At 46.6% G+C, this 18080-nt stretch overlaps 1 protein-coding gene and 1 gene segment (V, D, J or C); both read left to right on the top strand.

Annotated features, from left to right (window-relative positions):
• LOC309521984 (T-cell receptor beta-2 chain C region-like) overlaps positions 1-18080 on the top strand; it is a 56844-nt gene that overhangs the window by 19007 nt on the left and 19757 nt on the right.
• On the top strand, positions 4759-12459 carry LOC309522386 (anionic trypsin-like). The gene is made up of 5 exons (XM_082205619.1): positions 4759-4814; positions 6681-6840; positions 8720-8973; positions 10144-10280; positions 12204-12459. The coding sequence occupies exons 1-5, from the start codon at positions 4775-4777 to the stop codon at positions 12351-12353; spliced, it is 741 nt and encodes a 246-aa protein (XP_082061745.1). The 5' UTR covers positions 4759-4774; the 3' UTR covers positions 12354-12459.

Below are 18080 nucleotides of genomic sequence, written 5' to 3'. Positions count from 1 at the left end.
TTTAGGGGTATGCGTACCCTGCGTACCCCCAGAAAAAAGCACTGATTATACCACCTATTAAGGAAGTAAGTTCATTTTGGAATGAATGGAGAATTGAACCAAATGGGGTTCAGTTTCAAAATAAATGCATTGGGCAGTGAATGGTTGTGTAGATTTCTTGCCCCATTTGTACCCATTTGTTGGCAGTGAAGCTTACCTGGCTTTGGGGGCTGATGCTCTTAGAGGCTGTCGTTTTATTTTTCCATGATGAATTGTACGACATTCCGGGGGGAGGGGAATAGTAGCTAACACAAATAAGTGCCCCCACAACTGTTAACTACTGAAATCAGTTTTGCTATCACTGCCCCCATGGCGACAGCAACTTTCCCACCCACCCCTAAAGTCAGAAGCAAGAACCAGAGAACAAAAATGCATGTAGGTACCGAAAGAAATACGAGTTTAATGAATGAATAATGAAGAATTGCCCTCCTGGATAAAACCGAGAATCCTCCTGTTTAAATATATTGTTACAAAAGTTAGGTGCCTCCCCATTTCTGTGCTGAGCAGTGGCAAGGGCCCATGGGTACCAGGCACAAATCCAGGGTCTGTGGTCCTTTGGGGAATTGAAGACAAGGCAGAGGCTGTGGTAGCTTTAAAAATGTGATTTATTCACATACAGTGGTACCTCGGGTTACAGACGCTTCAGGTTACAGACTCTGCTAATCCAGATATAGTACCTCGGGTTAAGAACTTTACCTCAGGATGAGAACAGAAATTGTGCTCCGGCGGCAGCAGGAGGCCCCATTAGCTAAAGTGGTACCTCAGGTTAAGAACATTTTCAGGTTAAGAATGGACCTCCGGAACGAATGAAGTTCTTAACCCGAGGTACCACTGTATTTACACCTGATTTTAGATGGAGTCCAGATCTTAAAGCATGGTCATCTCAAGAGGGGCTTGTTCCCCCCAGCAGGGCAGCTCTAAAGTCCAGGGCATTTCTCTCTCTTTTTCCTCCCTTCTTCCTCCCAGCACATGTCACCTCACACCCAGTTACCCAGGGAACCTTCCAACCCCCCAAGTCTGTTCACACCTCAGGGCAGGGGGGGAGGACAGTTCTCCTGTGCTGCCAAATGGCCCTCAATGGCCCTGCATTGTTTCTTAATGGCCCTAGCTTGGCCAGGTCCTTTTGCATAGGCTGGCCCAGGAATCCCTCTGCAGCTTGCATTTCTCCCTTCACATCCCAAGTCATCAAAATCCTACCATTTATTAATTTCTAGGGGTCATCCCCCCACCCAATCTATAACACCATTATTGTCTAGCCAGATGCTTTGAGAAAGCCTCCCAGGTCAAACTCTGTTGACTCAAGCAGCTGATTACCAGAACCCATGTATTACCAGGCATCACCCAACTTGCTGTTTTTGGACTACAACTCCCATCATCCCTAGATAACAGGACCAGTGGTCGGGAATGATGGGAATTGTAGTCCCAAAACAGCTGGAGGGCCAGGTTTGGCCATGCCTGTATTACACAGATTCGTGCTTGGAGGACAGAACAGGGGTCATCCACCACCTGTCAAATAACAGTCTCTCAGGCACAAAGACTTTTCTGAAAATCTTGAGCATTGTCAGCATGGACTGGGGTGAGTCTGCAGAGTTTTGGAGGGAGTTCTCTCCCAACCCTACCTGGGCATGCTGCAGATTGAATGGTGGACCTGCTACACACAAGGCAGAAGTGCTACCAATGAGCCACACATCTCTTCCCCAAAGGACTTGAGACCTGTGGAGGTCTATATACATAGGTTTACATTGGAAAGAGGTGTTCCACAGGGAGGGGCCACTACCGAGAAGGCCCTCTGCCTGGTTCCCTGCAACCTCATTTCTCATAGTGAGGGAACCGCCAGAAGGCCCTCAGAGATAGATCTCAGTGTCCAGACTGGATGATGGAGGTGGAAACGCTCCTTCAGGTATGCTGGGCTGAGGTCATTTAGGGCTTCAAAGGTCAGCACCAACACTTTGAATTGTGCTCAGAAATGTACTGGGAGCCAGTATAGATCCTTTAGGACCAGTGTTATATGGTTTCAGTGGCCACTCCTAGACACAAGTCTAGCTGCCACATTCTGGATTTGTTGTAGTTTTTGAGTCACCTTCAAAGTAGCCCCACGTAGAGCGCATTTCCGTTGTCAAAGCTGGAGATAACTAGAGCATGCACCACTCTAGCGAGACAGGTAGGGTATCAGTCAGTGTACCAGATGGAGCTGGTAGACAGCTGCCCTGGAGACATAACTGACCTGTGCTTCCATGGACAGCTGTGAGTCCAAAATGACTCTCAAGCTGCGTGCCTGGTCTTTCAGGGGCACAGTTATCCCATAGCCTTATCCTCCATGAATCTGTCTCTCTACAGCCTGGAGATAAGTAGCATTAACTGGTATGAACCCTGAAAAAAAGAAGGTATGAACATGGTAGGGAGGAGAAGCACTCAGTGCCATTAATAGGTGAAGCTTTTCCTGGCATGGAGATACCATGTTAAATTTCTCTTTTCTAGGCTACTGTGAAATGCGAAAGAGCAACCTTCTGTATCACTTCCCCTTGCACGTGTTACACTAGCAACAATTCTCCATGGTTCTCTGTGCCAGACCTATGGGCACCAACCAGCAGGAAAGTTTTCTCCCTGCTCTGGGAAGGAAAAACCTGGGTTTGACAGAGTTGTATAGATAGGATCATGAGGGAGTGCAGAATTGATCTCTGGAATCTTTCTGACTTCTCAGGGCCAGGGGGAGGTCTTTTGCAACCCAGGGTAGGGGAACGAATGCTCCCTGCGCCAACATTTTGTCATATGCCGGGCAGGAGAATCTAAACTCATGAAATAACCACAACTACACCCACCGGGTGTGCATGTCCATATTCAAGTTCAGAAGATACTGGGCAGATTTTACTAGCTGATGCAATTGGAGATATGTCTGCCATTAGCAGGCAATAGGTGACCTTTTATTTGAGGACAGTTGGGGCATTCTGGGGCATGAGTGTTACTTCTGGGCATGGTGCATCCACATAAAGCTCGTGTCCTCCAACATTTCTCCGATGAAAATAAGGATGTCCTATTCCATCATCATCATCATCATCATCATCATCATCATCATCATCATCTCCATCATCGTCATTGTCATAATAATACCACTCTACCTATCAGACTAGGGACGCGGGTGGCGCTGTGGGTTAAAGCCTCAGCGCCTAGGGCTTGCCGATCGAAAGGTCGGCGGTTCGAATCCCCGCGGCGGGGTGCGCTCCCGCTGCTCGGTCCCAGCGCCTGCCAACCTAGCAGTTCGAAAGCACCCCCGGGTGCAAGTAGATAAATAGGTACCGCTTACCAGCGGGAAGGTAAACGGCATTCCGTGTGCTGCGCTGGCTCGCCAGATGCAGCTTTGTCACGCTGGCCACGTGACCCGGCAGTGTCTCCGGACAGCGCTGGCCCCCGGCCTCTTGAGTGAGATGGGCGCACAAACCCCAGAGTCTGTCAAGACTGGCCCGTTCGGGCAGGGGTACCTTTACCTTTACCTATCAGACTGAGGGACGCGGGTGGCACTGTGGGTTAAACCACAGAACCTAGGACTTCCCGATCAGAAGGTTGGCAGTTCGAATCCCACAATGGGGTGAGCTCTTGTTGCTCGGTCCCTGCTCCTGTCAACCTAGCAGTTCAAAAGCACATCAAAGTGCAAGAAGATAACTAGGTACCGCTCCAGCAGGAAGGTAAATGGCGTTTCCGTGCACTGCTCTCGTTCACTAGAAGCAGTTTAGTCATGCTGGCCACATGACCCGGAAGCTGTATGCTGGCTCCCTCGGCAAGTAAAGCAAGATGAGAGCCGCAACCTCAGAGTTGGCCACGACTGGATCTAATGGTCAGGGATGCCTTTACCTTTTACCTATCTGACTGGGTTGCCCCAGCCACTCTGGGCCACTTTCAACATATATTAAAACATCATAAAAGATGAAACATTTAAAAACTTCCCTCTACAGGTGTCATCTAAAGGTTGTATAGTTACTTATCTCCTTGGCTTGGGGGCCACATAACTCCATTTCCTCCAACATTTCTCTGGTGAACATACGTCCTAAGGAAAAGTGGGACATTCCGTGATCAAATAAGAAACCAGAATGGCTTCTTTAAATCTTGGACTGTCCCTGAAAAACAGGGAAATTTGGAGGGTCTGTGTGTGGGATCTGTAGCTACAAAGGATTCACAACACTCCCTAGCCAGAATAGTGTAGTTATTAGGTTATGAAATTCTCTGTAAAGCTAAAGAAGGTCAGAACAATGTATGAACAGGGCTTGGTGGTTTCCTCGGCACTGTACATTTCCTGTCCAGTCTGGCCAAAGCTCAGCATAGGCCTGCCATTTATCTGCCATATAATTCCATGCCCTACAGTTCCGACGGGCTTTAGAATTCTGCACTCCCTTGGGCTGGCTGTAGCCCACACAGAACAGGATTACAGGATTTGTGATGTTTCATAAGCATCCAAGATGGCGGAAACAGGGCCCAAGACAGGACTGTGTACTTTGGCAGAACTACACACACCACAACATCTCAATTCCTAGAAATGTTTCACTTCAGATATAAGGCACCTGGGGTTATGTTATCACCTTGGCCACTTGCAAGGTCTATTTTAACCAAGCTGATGCAAGACTATGGGAAGTGGAAAGCTGGTGGGACCTTGGGCTGAGGAGATAAGGTCCTAGGGAAGGTATAAATGTGGAGAGATGCCTTCAGAAAGTCCTGTTGTAATTGACGAATCCACTGAGAAGACATCATGAAACTCCTCTTGGTCATTGCCTTCCTGGGAGCTGCAGGTGAGTCTTTCAAAATGCCAGGTTTTAAAAGAATACAAAATAAGCCCCTGTTTCCAGTGGGTTTTGGGAACTGTTTTGAAAAGAATTTGTTAGCTCTTTTTTATGGTATGTCTGCATATCACCTTGAGACAGATGTAAAAGGTGATTCGTAAATTAATTTATTACAGAGTAATGAGGAGGTTATAAAATAATGGAGTTCTGAAGTCGTGGGTCTATACTAGGTAAGACTGTTGCTGTAGATCAGCCATAGGCAATGTCGGCCCTCCAGATATTTTGGGACTACAACTCCCATGATCCCTAGCTAGCAGGACCACTGGTCAGGGATGATGGGAATTGTAGTCCCAAAACATCTGGAGGGCCGAGGTTGCCTATGCCTGCTGTAGATGCTTGAGGAATTCATTCTTTAAGAATTCTAATGTAAAATTATCTGATCTAATATGTGGACTGCAACACAGTGATTCATTAGTTTCTGCACTTTCCAGTTCTCAATTCAAAAATCATATAGAAACATATGACATCTCTTTTGAGAGAAAATACTACTAATTTATTATTTCTACCCCCACCCATCTGGCTGGGTTTCCCCAGCCACTCTGGGCGGCTTTCAACAGAACATTAAAAACCGAGTCAAAATAAAAAAATTCCTTCCAGTAGCACCTTAAAGACCAACTAAGTTAGTTCTTGGTATGAGCTTTCGTGTGCATGCACATAAGAAGTGTGCATGCACACGAAAGCTCATACCAAGAACTAACTTAGTTGGTCTTTAAGGTGCTACTGGAAGGAATTTTTTTATTTTGACTATGGCAGACCAACACGGCTACCTAAAGGTAAAGGTAAAGGTACCCCTGCCCGAGCGGGCCAGTCTTGACAGACTCTGGGGTTTGTGCGCCCATCTCACATCTATTGGCCGGGGGCCAGCGCTGTCCGAAGACACTTCCGGGTCACGTGGCCAGCGTGACAACGCTGCTCTGGCGAGCCAGAGCCGCACACGGAACGCCGTTTACCTTCCCGCTGGTAAGCGGTACCTATTTATCTACTTGCCCCCGGGGGTGCTTTCGAACTGCTAGGTTGGCAGGCGCTGGGACCGAGCAGCGGGAGCGCACCCCGCCGCGGGGATTCGAACCGCCGACCTTTCGATCGGCAAGCCCTAGGCGCTGAGGCTTTAACCCACAGCGCCACCCGCTACCTATCTACTATTAAAAACCGAATAAAACTTCAAACATTAAAAACTTCCCTAAACAGGGCTGACTTCAGACATCTTCTAAAAGTCAGATAGTTGTTTATTTCCTTGACATCTGATGGGAGGGCGTTCCACAGGGTGGGTGCCACTACCGAGAAGGCCCTCTGTCTGGTTCCCTGTAACCTCCCTTCTCACAGTGAGGGAACCACCAGAAGGCCCTTGGAGCTGGACCTCAGTGTCCGTGCAGAATGTCAGTGTCTGAGCTGAATGATGGGGATAGAGATGCTCCTTCAGGTATACTGGGCCGAGGTACAGTATACAGAAAATACAGAAACTGAGAAGAGATTTAAAAATATTCATTTAAAAAGACTTATGTTTATATGTGCATCTTCATGCAGTGTCTTTTAAATACAGATTTGTATGGGAACTGGACAGACCAGTCCTATGGGTGAACATATGTAAAACTGATTTGCACATCCCTAAGAACCAGAAATAGAAATATTCCTGAGATGTGACCACATGAAACTCAAGGGATTGAGCAACTGCCTCTCCCTTCTTAACCTTAACTTCAAGGCCAGGTCATGTTATCAAGAAGAAACTGTGCCTAATCTGGGGTTTTGTTTTGCTTTCTGAAGAATCCAAGTTACTTTGCAGTCCGTGCTCATTCTGATTTTCCCTGTTTTTGTCAGTTGCTCGCCCCTTTGATGATGACGACAAGATTGTGGGAGGATACACTTGCGAGAAGAACTCCGTCCCCTACCAAGTATCACTGAATTCTGGGTACCACTTCTGCGGCGGTTCCCTCATCAATGAACAATGGGTTGTCTCAGCTGCTCATTGCTACAAATCGTGAGTGACTGACACTTCCTTTCTCCATTGCCGTGTTTGTACTGCAAACCCACAAGAGCTCAACATTTCAGCGGAGCTGGAGTTTAGGAATAGTAAGAACGAGTGTGGGTTTTGAGGGCTCCAGATTGTTCAGAGTAGACCCCTCTCATTTTTATGTAACTAAGCAACACCACAGCCCATTGCCATGATGGAGCCATTGGTAGCTGCATCTGAATATAGATTTTGAAAGCATATTCTGGGTGGGTCTTCCAGAACAATGTGCTGAACTAGATCCTGAAGGGTAGAATGAAGAAAGCCATCTATTGATCCAGGAAAGGCAAAAGGCAGGATTTCTAATATTTATACTAGACCCATCCAATCCAGAGACTTCTTGCCATCTGTCAAACACTGTCTCACAGTACCCGAAGCCTCCCTGAGTCCCTTTGGAGAAGGGGCAGGATATAAATTTAACAAACAAACAAACAAACAAGCATTTCCCTCTGAACTTAAAGAGGACTCTGAGATCTGAGCATGAGGATTGAGCCACAAAGAGAAGTTTCTCTGTCTTGAGTCTCACACCTTTCGCTAAATTGTGTTGTGTACTTAGAGCTTCGCTGGGATTATTTCCAATTTTTATTGAACATAATTTATTTACCACTTCAGTGCTCTTTTTCTAGAAGAAGTGCCAGAGCTCAGCCATTTTATTGTAGTAACTCTTCTAACTGGTTTACATGAAATCTGGAATCTAATGTGCAATTTAAAAAAACAAACAAAAACCCACAAAATTTCCAGGGACAGCAGAAAGGCACCACTTATAGTCATTTAATGAACGGGCTAGTACCATGCTGTTTCTTATTGTAACAATTTGTATGACTTTAATAGATACATATCTCTATCGATGTATGTTTAATTGTTTTTTATGATATGCTTTTCTGTGTTTTTAGCAATTCATATTTTTATGTCAGGTAAAAAGGTGTGGGGGGTATAAGTAAATATAAAGCAACAACAACAATTAATGGAACAATATAAATATATATCTATTATTATTATTATTAGAATTTATTTATTCAGTATTCACAGAGAGAGACAAAGGAATGCAGTTTCTATTAAATAATGGCGTTGCTCCTAGTGAAGTCCAAACCCCTCTGTCTCTCCTATTCTACGTCATCCCTACAGTGGTTGATCTGAGCTTTCTGCCTCTGAGCTTTCTGTTCTACTACTCGCAATGCCTGCTTTCCATAGACACTGAATCTGTCAGCTGTCTCTCCCCCGATCCTTCTTCTTCCTGCTATTCTTCTCCCAATATTTCCCAGCTTTCCCCCTCTGCAGCCTCTGAACTGTGGCCTTCTGCAAACCACTGTTCTAAATCTATACAGTGGTACCTCTGGTTACGTACTTAATTCGTTCCCGAGGTCCGTTCTTAACCTGAAACTGTTCTTAACCTGAAGCACCACTTTAGCTAATGGTGCCTCCCGCTGCTGCCGTGCCACCGCTGCACGATTTCTGTTCTCATCCTGAAGCAAAGTTCTTAACCTGAAGCACTATTTCTGGGTTAGCGGAGTCTGCAACCTGAAGCGTATGTAACCCGAGGTACCACTGTATTGTCCTCCTGTTCTTGGGAAGGTTCAGGAGAAGGGGGGCGGCCCCCAGTGGCGTAGCGTCGGGGGTGCGGGGGGCTGGCCGCACCGGGCGCAACATCTGGGGGTTAGGGGGCGCAAATCCACGGGTTAGGGGGCGCAAATCCACGGGTTAGGGGGGCGCAAATTACTTGCCTTGCCCCGGGTGCTGACAACCCACGCTACGCCACTGGTGGCCCCCCACCATTCCTCCTCAGTCCAACCCCTGACAGGCCAGACACCGCACAGTGCGCTCAGCACCCTGTCAACACTTGATTTTGCAGCCGCATCGAAGTGAGACTTGGAGAACACGACATTATGCAGGTGGAAGGAGGCGAGCAGTTCATCAATTCCGAAAAGGTCATTCGCCATCCAAAGTACAACTCTTGGCTCCTGGATAACGACATCATGCTCATCAAGCTGAGCTCCAATGCTGAGATATCCTCACGCATCACCCCCATCACCTTGCCTAGAGGATGCGCAGCTGCCGGAACTGAATGCTTGATCTCAGGGTGGGGCAACACTCTTAGCAGTGGAGGTGAGCATGAACATGGTTTAGACAACCCATCGGCATTTATTTATTTATTTACTTATTATTTAAACTACCTTTCAACCAAGGTTCCCATCTCAGCGGTACCTAATTCCACAGCTAACGAAACAGCCCAGTTTCTCATCGATCCCCAAAGGCCCGATGGGGCAGATAGAAAAGGTGTCAGAGATAGAGGGGCAATTGCAACTCCGACGGAAGAGTTTCGCAACCAAGGTGCCATCGCAGAAAAGACCCTGCAGCATGTCACCACAAAGGGGGCCACACCCATAGATGGAACCCCTAGAAGGGTACCCCCAGTCTCAACACATGGGCCAGTTTATAATGTACTTTGACTCCAACCTAAGTCCTGCAGGCACAGGCATATGAAAGGAGAACACCCAGTTGCTGGCACTCTGGTGGGCTTGGGAGCACTAGGCGGTACTGTGCAGTTCACCTCAGACACAGCAGATGTGCGCACACCAGGTCTACGTCCGCCCCTGCATCCCCCCGCCATGTGCTGACCCCTGGGCACTCCACCTTCAACCTTCCCATATGGAATGGGAATGTCTGAAGGGGGTTTCTAAGCATATTTGACTTTGTAAGCCCAGAAGCAATGAAATCAGGAACCCTGGTCAAGCAAGGCACCTGATCATTCAGCTACTTCTAAGTGTGTTCATTCAAGTACACTTAGAAGGCCTTTAGCTGTGATTAGTAGCTCGATTCAGAAATAACACCTGAATGGGCCTTATATTTATCATGTTTTAACTGTAAGAAAAGGTTTTGTTTCTAGAAAGAGATGGGGCTCAAGTCAGCCTACTAATCTAGAGCAGGGGTCGGCAAGGCTTACTGGGCATGGGCCGGATCACTCCTGCGGAGATCCGGGTTGGCGCAGCACGATGCCGGAAATCATGACTGCGCATGCCCGTGGCGCCAGAAATCACTTCTGTGCATGCCCAGACGCCAGAGAGCACACCTGCGCAGGTATAGGTATAGGGCAGTATATAAATTCAAAAATGAAATGAAATGAAATGAAATGGAAGCACCCCGGCAAGTTTGATATCTTGTGAGTTGATAAGCCTTTTTACATAAGGCTAGAGGCCCACAAAGATAGACAACATCTCTCTTCCCAACATTCCTGGCTTCTTGTCTTAGTTACACCCCTTTGCCTTTTCCTTCCAGTCAACTACCCTGACCTTCTCCAGTGCCTCAATGCTCCCATCCTCGGTGACGCCGAATGCCGAGATGCCTATCCAGGGCAAATCACTGACAACATGATCTGCGTCGGGTACTTGGAGGGCGGCAAAGACTCCTGCCAGGTGAGAGGATTCACCTTTAGTTCCATTATTAAATGAGGAACTCTGAGCTCTTGAAAATACAGTGGTACCTCAGGTTAAGAACTTAATTCGTTCTGGAGGTCCGTTCTTAACCTGAAACTGTTCTTAACCTGAGGTACCACTTTAGCTAATGGGGCCTCCCGTTGCCGCTACGCAATTTCTGTTCTCATTCTGAAGCAAAGTTCTTAACCCAAGATACTATTTTTGGGTTAGCGGAGTCTTTAACCTGAAGTGTCTGTAACCTGAAGCGTCTGTAACCTGAGATACCACTGTAATTAACCACAAATTTTTTTTTGCCACTCAGCTTTCTTTGGCAGTAGCCACAAATAGTTACAGGTATCCTGTAAGATGTCAGTCCTGATTGGGAGCAAAGCTTGAACTTTGCATGCATGGATGTAGCCAGGATTTTTGTGGGGGGGGGCAGGCCTTTTGTTAGAGGGGGCAGAACCGACGTGATTGGTCAGTTAGTTAAGTATTTCTATTGTTTTACCTGATGAGGGGGGCAGCTGCCCCCTCCCCTTGGCTATACCCATGTTTGCATAATATACTTTGTGTTTATGCTGCTTCCACCATTTTCTGTGGTGGAGGTGGGGATATTTGTGAAGGATCAGGTTGCACACTTTGTCTGAGGGCGAAATCAGCATCTTAAGCAAGAATCACTGCTTGTTTCCTCAGAGGCTGAATTCACACTGCAAAGCAGCTATGCTGCAGCACAAGGTGGGGTAGACATTCAGTTCAGTTCCCATGTGAAGGCAAACCTACATAATTCACGCTTTCTAAAACAATACACAAAGCAAAGCACAGCTCTCCCCTAAATTCACACATCTCCGAATATTGCAATGCAGTTCTTTAAGCAAGTCACATAAACAAAAAACACATACGTGCTAGAGTAAAGTGTGTCTAAAAATGAATTATTGGTGAAAATAACGTTTCAAAAATGCAGTATATTGCGGGAAATTGCTTTGCAAAAATCTGCATATTAGCCATATAAAAATGTGTATATTTAGCATATAAAAATGTGTATATTCAGAGAAATTCACGCAAAAATGCTGATAAATTATCCCAAGGACTTAAAGAAGCACAAAACCTTAGGTGGAAATGTGGAGAACTAAACTTAAGTCTGGAAAAATCAGAAACCAAAACGGACTATTTGGCTCATCGCTTGCTGTAGAGCTCCTATTTAAACACTGCCATGTTATCTGGGCACTTGCTTGGTGTGACCATTTTACTGTGAGAACGGGAGGACTCTGGTTGCTGCTGCTCTTCTGTTCTTGTGGGCTGGGCAGAAGAAGCCCCAAAACTGGGGCAGAGACATGGAAAAGAGAGATTCCCAGAATTCAAGGGAAAAGAAGACTTCAATTGATATTTTTTCCATTTTTTTTTATTGATTTTCCAAATTTATAACAAACATAGACAAACAAACAAACATAAATCCTAACTGTAATAGTTCCACTTTTGTTAACATTCGACTTCCTCGAATCCCCCTGGCTGAGTTTCAATGTATATCATTGTAGGAGTTTTCCAAAACTAATTTCTCATAAAATTTACTTAGTTAACATCTTTCTTTATTTTCATATTAACTTTAGGCATATTATTGTATAACACCACATATTTAAATCCTAAGCCAATCTGGGTACTTGCAAGTATTTCTATTTAAGTTAGCATATTTAGCTAAATAGTCTTTAAATTACATCCATTCCTCCTGGTACTCCTCCTCCTCCTGGTCGCAGACTCTTCCGGTCAGGTCGGCTAGCTCCCACAAGTCCATCATCTTCATCTGCCATTCCTCCACCGTTGGCACTTCTTGTGTTTTTAATGGATATTTTTGCTGTCGTACAAGGAAAAGCAACATGACCTGGGCTGCATGCATGCCATGTTTCACTTGCAACCTCTTTTGTCTCGCAGGGGGATTCCGGTGGCCCCGTGGTCTGCAATGGCGAGCTCCAGGGCATCGTTTCATGGGGAATGGGCTGCGCTCTCTCTGGCTACCCCGGAGTCTACACCAAGGTCTGCAACTATATTGACTGGATCCAGGAAACCATTGCTGCTAACTAAGACAGCAATTCCTCCTCTAGTTTCAACATACTAGCACCCTTTGCTTCTCATGTAATTCGTCTTAATAATAACAATATAAAAAAAGAATTCCAAGGAAATAAATGAATACAGATTACTAAACCTATCCTGGTTCATGGTTGTTTTCTTTTCACCACACTCCAATCAAAGGGCATATCTGTGCTACAGACTTTTATCGTGGCACTTTTCACTTTCATATTTCCACTTCTTTTTAACCTATTTATAAAGTGCATTTCTTTATTTATGATGATTCCTACCAAGACGACTTACAACTAACGTTTGATTACAAAAGAACCCTTAAAAAAAAACCTAAAAGGAAAATGAACACATTTAAAATGTTAACATATTAGAAACAGCATCACACTGAGCAAACTCAGATTTTCTAACCCTAACCCTTTTAGAAGTAGGTGGGATTTTTTAAAAATATATTTCTTTTCCCCTTTTGTTTTAATGTATGTACTGTACATGGGTTATTGTCTTTTGGTTGGTTGGTTGGTTGGTTGCAAGTTGCTTTGAGTTGCCCTGGGCAAGATAAAGCAACTAACAAAAAAACAAATACCCAACAGGAAAAGAATATTGTCAGGGGTTCAGGGACAGAGGCACAGGTGAGGGGGGAGACGGAGAGCGAAGGGGAAGAAACCCAGGACAGTGGGGAAGAGGATGACAATGACTTGAGGTCTTCCATGAGTCTCTCAAGTGAATCGGAGGATTCCCAGAAGGGGGCGCCCCTGGTCAAGCCAAGGGGGGTCACAGGGGGGACTTGCCAGGAGCAGGGAAGCAGCAGGGAAACCCCGAGTGGGAGTGGGAGATCGGGGTCGGCTTCCCAGGAGGAACGGAGTGAGAAGGGTGGAGTTCCCAGTGTGACACACGGAGCAGAGCAGGAAGGAGACAGGGGAAGGAGATCGGGGCAGGACGTCCTGCCGGAAGGGGCGGAGAGTAGTACAGGGAGTAGTGTAGCTGTCAAAAGGAAGGTCAGGGGTAGCGAACGCGCGCCAAGTTCAAATGTGGAGGGGCGCGGAAATGCAGAGAGCCCGGAGGAGGAGCCTGGCCCCAAAGCACGAAGGAGGGGGGAACAGGCGTCGGAGGGATCTGCTTCAGGAGAGAGCAGGAGGGAAGGAACCCAGGGGGGCAGAAAGACCCTGCGGAAAAGAAAGGACAGGAAGAGGTGGTCTAGCACAAGCCTCTTAAACTGGTGTAGGGGCGGGACCGATTCAGAGGGGACTTCAAATGTCTAGGCTAAGAGACGCGGGGCTGCGCGCCTCGGTTGTGGAACTATTAATGAACTGCAATAAACATCCTTGTATATAAGAAGAGCTTGGCGTTGGTCTTTTGTGAGCTGAGACCTGAGGCAGCCCCTGACAAATATGAATTCCAGGTGACTTATGCACAATAACATTACCATGCTGAAATGCAAAGATCAAATTTAAATTCCGCAGTGCTTCCTTTACTCTTGGCAGTGCCAGACCCTCTGAATATCCCTATTTTCCAGAGACAGTCCCAGATTTACAGAAGACGTTCTGGTTTCTGATTTGATCCCAGAATGTCCCGTTTTAACTTAGAACATCCCTATTTTAATTGGAGAAATGCAGCCCTGTATAGGGAAGTTTTTTTAATGTTCATTAAACATTATGGTTTTATATATGTTGGAAGCCACCCAGAGTGGCTGGGGCAACCCAGTCAGATGGGTGGGGTATAAATAGTAAAATATAGTAGTAAAAGGTAAAGGTAAAGGGACCCCTGACCATTAGGTCCAGTCGCGGACTACTCTGGGGTTGCAGCGCTCATCTCGCTTTACAGGCCTAGGGAGCCGGCGTTTGTCTGCAGACAGTTTTTCTGGGTCATGTGGCCAGTGTGACTAAGCTGCTTCTGGTGAAACCAGAGCAGCGCACGGAAACACCGTTTACCTTCCCACTGGAGTGGTACCTATTTATCTACTTGCACTTGACATGCTTTTGAACTGCTAGGTGGGCAGGAGCTGGGACCGAGCAACGGGAGCTCACCCCGTTACGGGGATTCAAACTGCCGACCTTCTGATCAGCAAGCCAAAGATGTCCCTATTTTCATCAGAGAAACGTTGGAGGCATGCAGTGAAGGAACCTTAGGCTAAGATCCTTCGGTCTGAAGCCTGCTTCTCTGTCTTCCATCTTGGGAAGGCAGAAATTCTGCATCAGCCTTTGACGGATACCATGTGCAGTGGTCAGGCAATTTGTTAGTTCTCTAGAATAGATAGCCTTTCGTTCCCTGTTGTATGTGAATTTAGTTAAGGTATGGGATCTGTGTGAAGAATATCCCGCAATAACTCTGTCCCCTGCTTCAAAATATTACAGTTGGAGGCTTCCCTCTGCTGGATGCTTTAGGGACTTCCCCCCCATGAAAAAGAAAAGCTTCCATGGGTATATACAGGGGGTGTACAAAAATGTCCCTGCAAATCAGGAGTGGCTGTGTAACCCCCTCCCACTTTAGAGAAGTAAACCAGGTAGGCTTGACATACGTCAGGAAAATTCCTGACACATCCTGGTTTTCAGGTGTAAAAATGGCGTTGGGGGGGTGTATGTAATTTTGCTGGGTCGGCAAAATGTCAGGGGAGACCCAGTTGTATGACAGGAAAGAAAAGTTCAACAATTTTGGGGTCTTCCTTAAAAAAAAAGCCTGGCACTTTGTGGGTGTCAGGAATTTTACTTTTTGAAATACGGCAACCCTAAACCTAGGCTTCCTTCTGGGTTCACAGTGGAGTTTACAGATCTGCTAGGTTGGCCCATGAAACAAGCACAGATTCGGTCACCTCTCCTGCCACTCCGTGCCCATGATTTAGGTGGGCTGTCTGCCAATTTTATTTCTAAACTAGCACACGTATTTGTTCATTTAAACATTTATTGTGCCCCTTTCTCCACTTTTGTTTTGACTTTCCTCTTAAAGAACAGAAACATTTCTTAAAATGTCAAAAAATACCAGGGCTGTACGTGGGGCCCCAATCCAAGGCCTGATCCTGCACCTTGGAGTGGCCCTGATCTGACCTGGGTTGTCAGGATCTATGAACAGTAATGTTTTAAAATTCCTCCTGAACATTAAATAATGATGATGATCTTTTGCAAACCGCTTTGAGGCTTCCCACCCCTCCCCCAATCAATTACAACAATATAAATGTTAAGGTAAAGGGACCCCTGACCATTAGGTCCAGTCGTGACCAACTCTGGGGTTGCGGCGCTCATCTCGCTTTATTGGCCAAGGGAGCCGGTGTACAGCTTCCGGGTCATGTGGCCAGCATGACTAAGCCGCTTCTGGCGAACCAGAGCAGCGCACGGAAACGCCGTTTACCTTCCCGCCAGAGCGGTACCTATTTATCTACTTGCACTTTTTGGTTTGCTTTCGAACTGCTGGGCTGGCAGGAGCAGGGATTGAGAAACGGGAGCTCACCCCATCGCGGGGATTCGAACCGCCAACCTTCTGATCGGCAAGTCCTAGGCTCTGTGATTTAACCCACAGCACCACCCGCGTCCCTTGAATATAAATGTTATGAAATGAATAAAACAAATCAATGTTCACATGAGTTGCATGGCTCAGCATGACAGCAGATGGCAGTATGCGCAGAAGTCATTGAGTCTCCAAGAGAAAGAAACCCTCTTAAAATATATAAAAATTGGGTGTTTGCACACTGAATGCTTCAAATTTGGGGAGTGTCACTTACAGAGGCCAGAAATCCAGCACGAGGGCAAGCCAGGCCACATGTTAGGTCAACAGTTGGGCTGTGGCATTCCATTGACCCTACTTGGCACATTTGAAATGGTCCCCGGATTGTGTGTGATTGTATTTTGTGTGTGTCTGGGTGGCGGGTGTGTGAGATTTCCAGTGCCAGCCGTGAACACCTGCCCATGCTTGCATAGCACAAGGCCTACTCACAAGCAGCAGAGTCGAAAGAGATTATTAATAAACTAAGAAGGACTTGACGTATCTCGAGCTATCGTCGGCCAGTTTGGGCACAGGAAGTGCATATCAACTGACATAATTTCCTTCACGGTCTGTGCCAGGAGTTCACCTCTTTCATCATTTGAACTCAGTTCAGTGTACAGATCAAATGATGTCTCAACTGCTCCTGATCCTTTCGTGGCTCTTCGTGCCTCTTTGTAAGAGGGAGAGGCGGGCGGGGGAGAGAGAGAGAGAGAGAGAGAGAGAGAGAGAGAGAGAGAGAAAGAAAGAAAGAAAGAAAGAAAGAAAGAAAGAAAGAAAGAAAGAAAGAAAGAAAGAATTAGGCTGGTGAAAGACTGCTTTTAAAATGTGGAAGTGGTGGGAGAGGCATGTGCCCCATGGTAGACAGATAATTTCTTTCTGCCCCACTGTCACTTCTGATCAAATAAGTTTGGCAGCTTTTTAAACTACTAAAATCCACAAAAGCCTGATTAGAAGAGTGGGGTGAGTGGGAAGACCCCAGGCAGAGACCCCTCTTCCAAACCATCTTTGCCTCTCATTTCTCCCGTCTTAGCAAACAAAGGTAGAGAGAGAGAGAGACCAAGTCATATATGGCATTTTTTAACGGATAAATTATATTTTCTTGGCTGTTGAGTAGCTCGTGTTCCTGATCACCAGGACACTGGATACAACCTACAGCCTTTCTGACTGCATCCTTTCCTTGCCTCTTGACAGTTCTTTGCGATGGAGAACAGCGCTTGTTTCTCTCCCAGACTCCCCGGTGGGAAGTAAAGCAGCTTGGAGACACGGCCAAAATGAATTGCCACCAGATCGGCAAAGACCACAGCTGGATGTACTGGTATCGGCAGCCGGCAGCAGGGAGAGAGCTGGAATTCATTGGTATCCTGGTTCGAGGGACTCCAGAGCCCTCTTTTGAAGACAGGTTTAAAGGCGGGAGATTCAGGATGGGAAGCGAGGATAAAAAGCACTGCTCCCTGCAAATAAGCGAGCTGAGACCTGAGGATGCTGCCAGGTACTTCTGTTCCTCTGGAGCCGCACAATGCTGCAAACCTTCAGCTGCTCTCCACAAAAACAGTCCTATAGGGTGGAGGTGAGGAACTCAGGAGTGAACAGTGGCGTAGCGTGGGGGGTGCAGGGGGGGCCGGCCACACCGGGCGCAACATCTGGGGGTTAGGGTTAGGGGGCGCAAATCCACGGGTTAGGGGGCGCAAATTACTTGCCTTGCCCCGGGTGCTGACAACCCACGCTACGCCACTGGGAGTGAATGTAGTCCTTCAGGCCTCTCTGTTTGTCCCTCAGGAACACTCGGCTCAGCCAGTTGCCTCCAGGAGCCGACTTTGGTAACCTTTCGTAATACAGTGGTACCTCGGGTTAAGTACTTAATTCATTCCGGAGGTCTGTTCTTAACCTGAAACTGTTCTTAACCTGAAGCACCACTTTAGCTAATGGAGCCCCCTGTTGCTGCTGCGCTGCCGGAGCACAATTTCTGTTCTCATCCTGAAGGAAAGTTCTTAACCTGAAGCACTATTTCTGGGTTAGCGGAGTCTGTAACCTGAAGCGTATGTAACCCGAGGTACCACTGTATGCTGCTCTGTGCAAGGTCAAAATCTGTGCTCCAAAATGGATATTCTCAGTTATGGATCTTCTCCATTTTGCACTCCCTTGTCTCGGTGCCCTGTCCAGGGGAACTGGTAGATATCGATATCTATAAAGATATAGAATCCGGATTCTATATCAACTTTGTTTCATAAATGTTAGGCATTTGCAAATTTTGTGGGGGCTTTC

This window comes from Podarcis vaucheri (assembly GCF_965113315.1).
Source record: "Podarcis vaucheri genome assembly, chromosome: 17".
Classification (NCBI taxonomy): domain Eukaryota; kingdom Metazoa; phylum Chordata; class Lepidosauria; order Squamata; family Lacertidae; genus Podarcis; species Podarcis vaucheri.
The sequence above is the reverse complement of the archived record's forward strand: the minus strand, read 5'-3'. Positions and strand labels throughout refer to the sequence as shown.

What these genes read in the sequence shown, in the direction of transcription:
- LOC309522386 (XM_082205619.1), top strand. Translation starts at nt 4,775, where the DNA reads ATGAAACTCCTCTTGGTCATTGCCTTCCTGGGAGCTGCAG. An exon ending in TGCCTTCCTGGGAGCTGCAG is followed by an intron (nt 4,815 to 6,680) that starts GTGAGTCTTTCA and finishes TGTTTTTGTCAG; the next exon opens with TTGCTCGCCCCTTTGATGAT. An exon ending in GCGGCAAAGACTCCTGCCAG is followed by an intron (nt 10,281 to 12,203) that starts GTGAGAGGATTC and finishes TTTGTCTCGCAG; the next exon opens with GGGGATTCCGGTGGCCCCGT.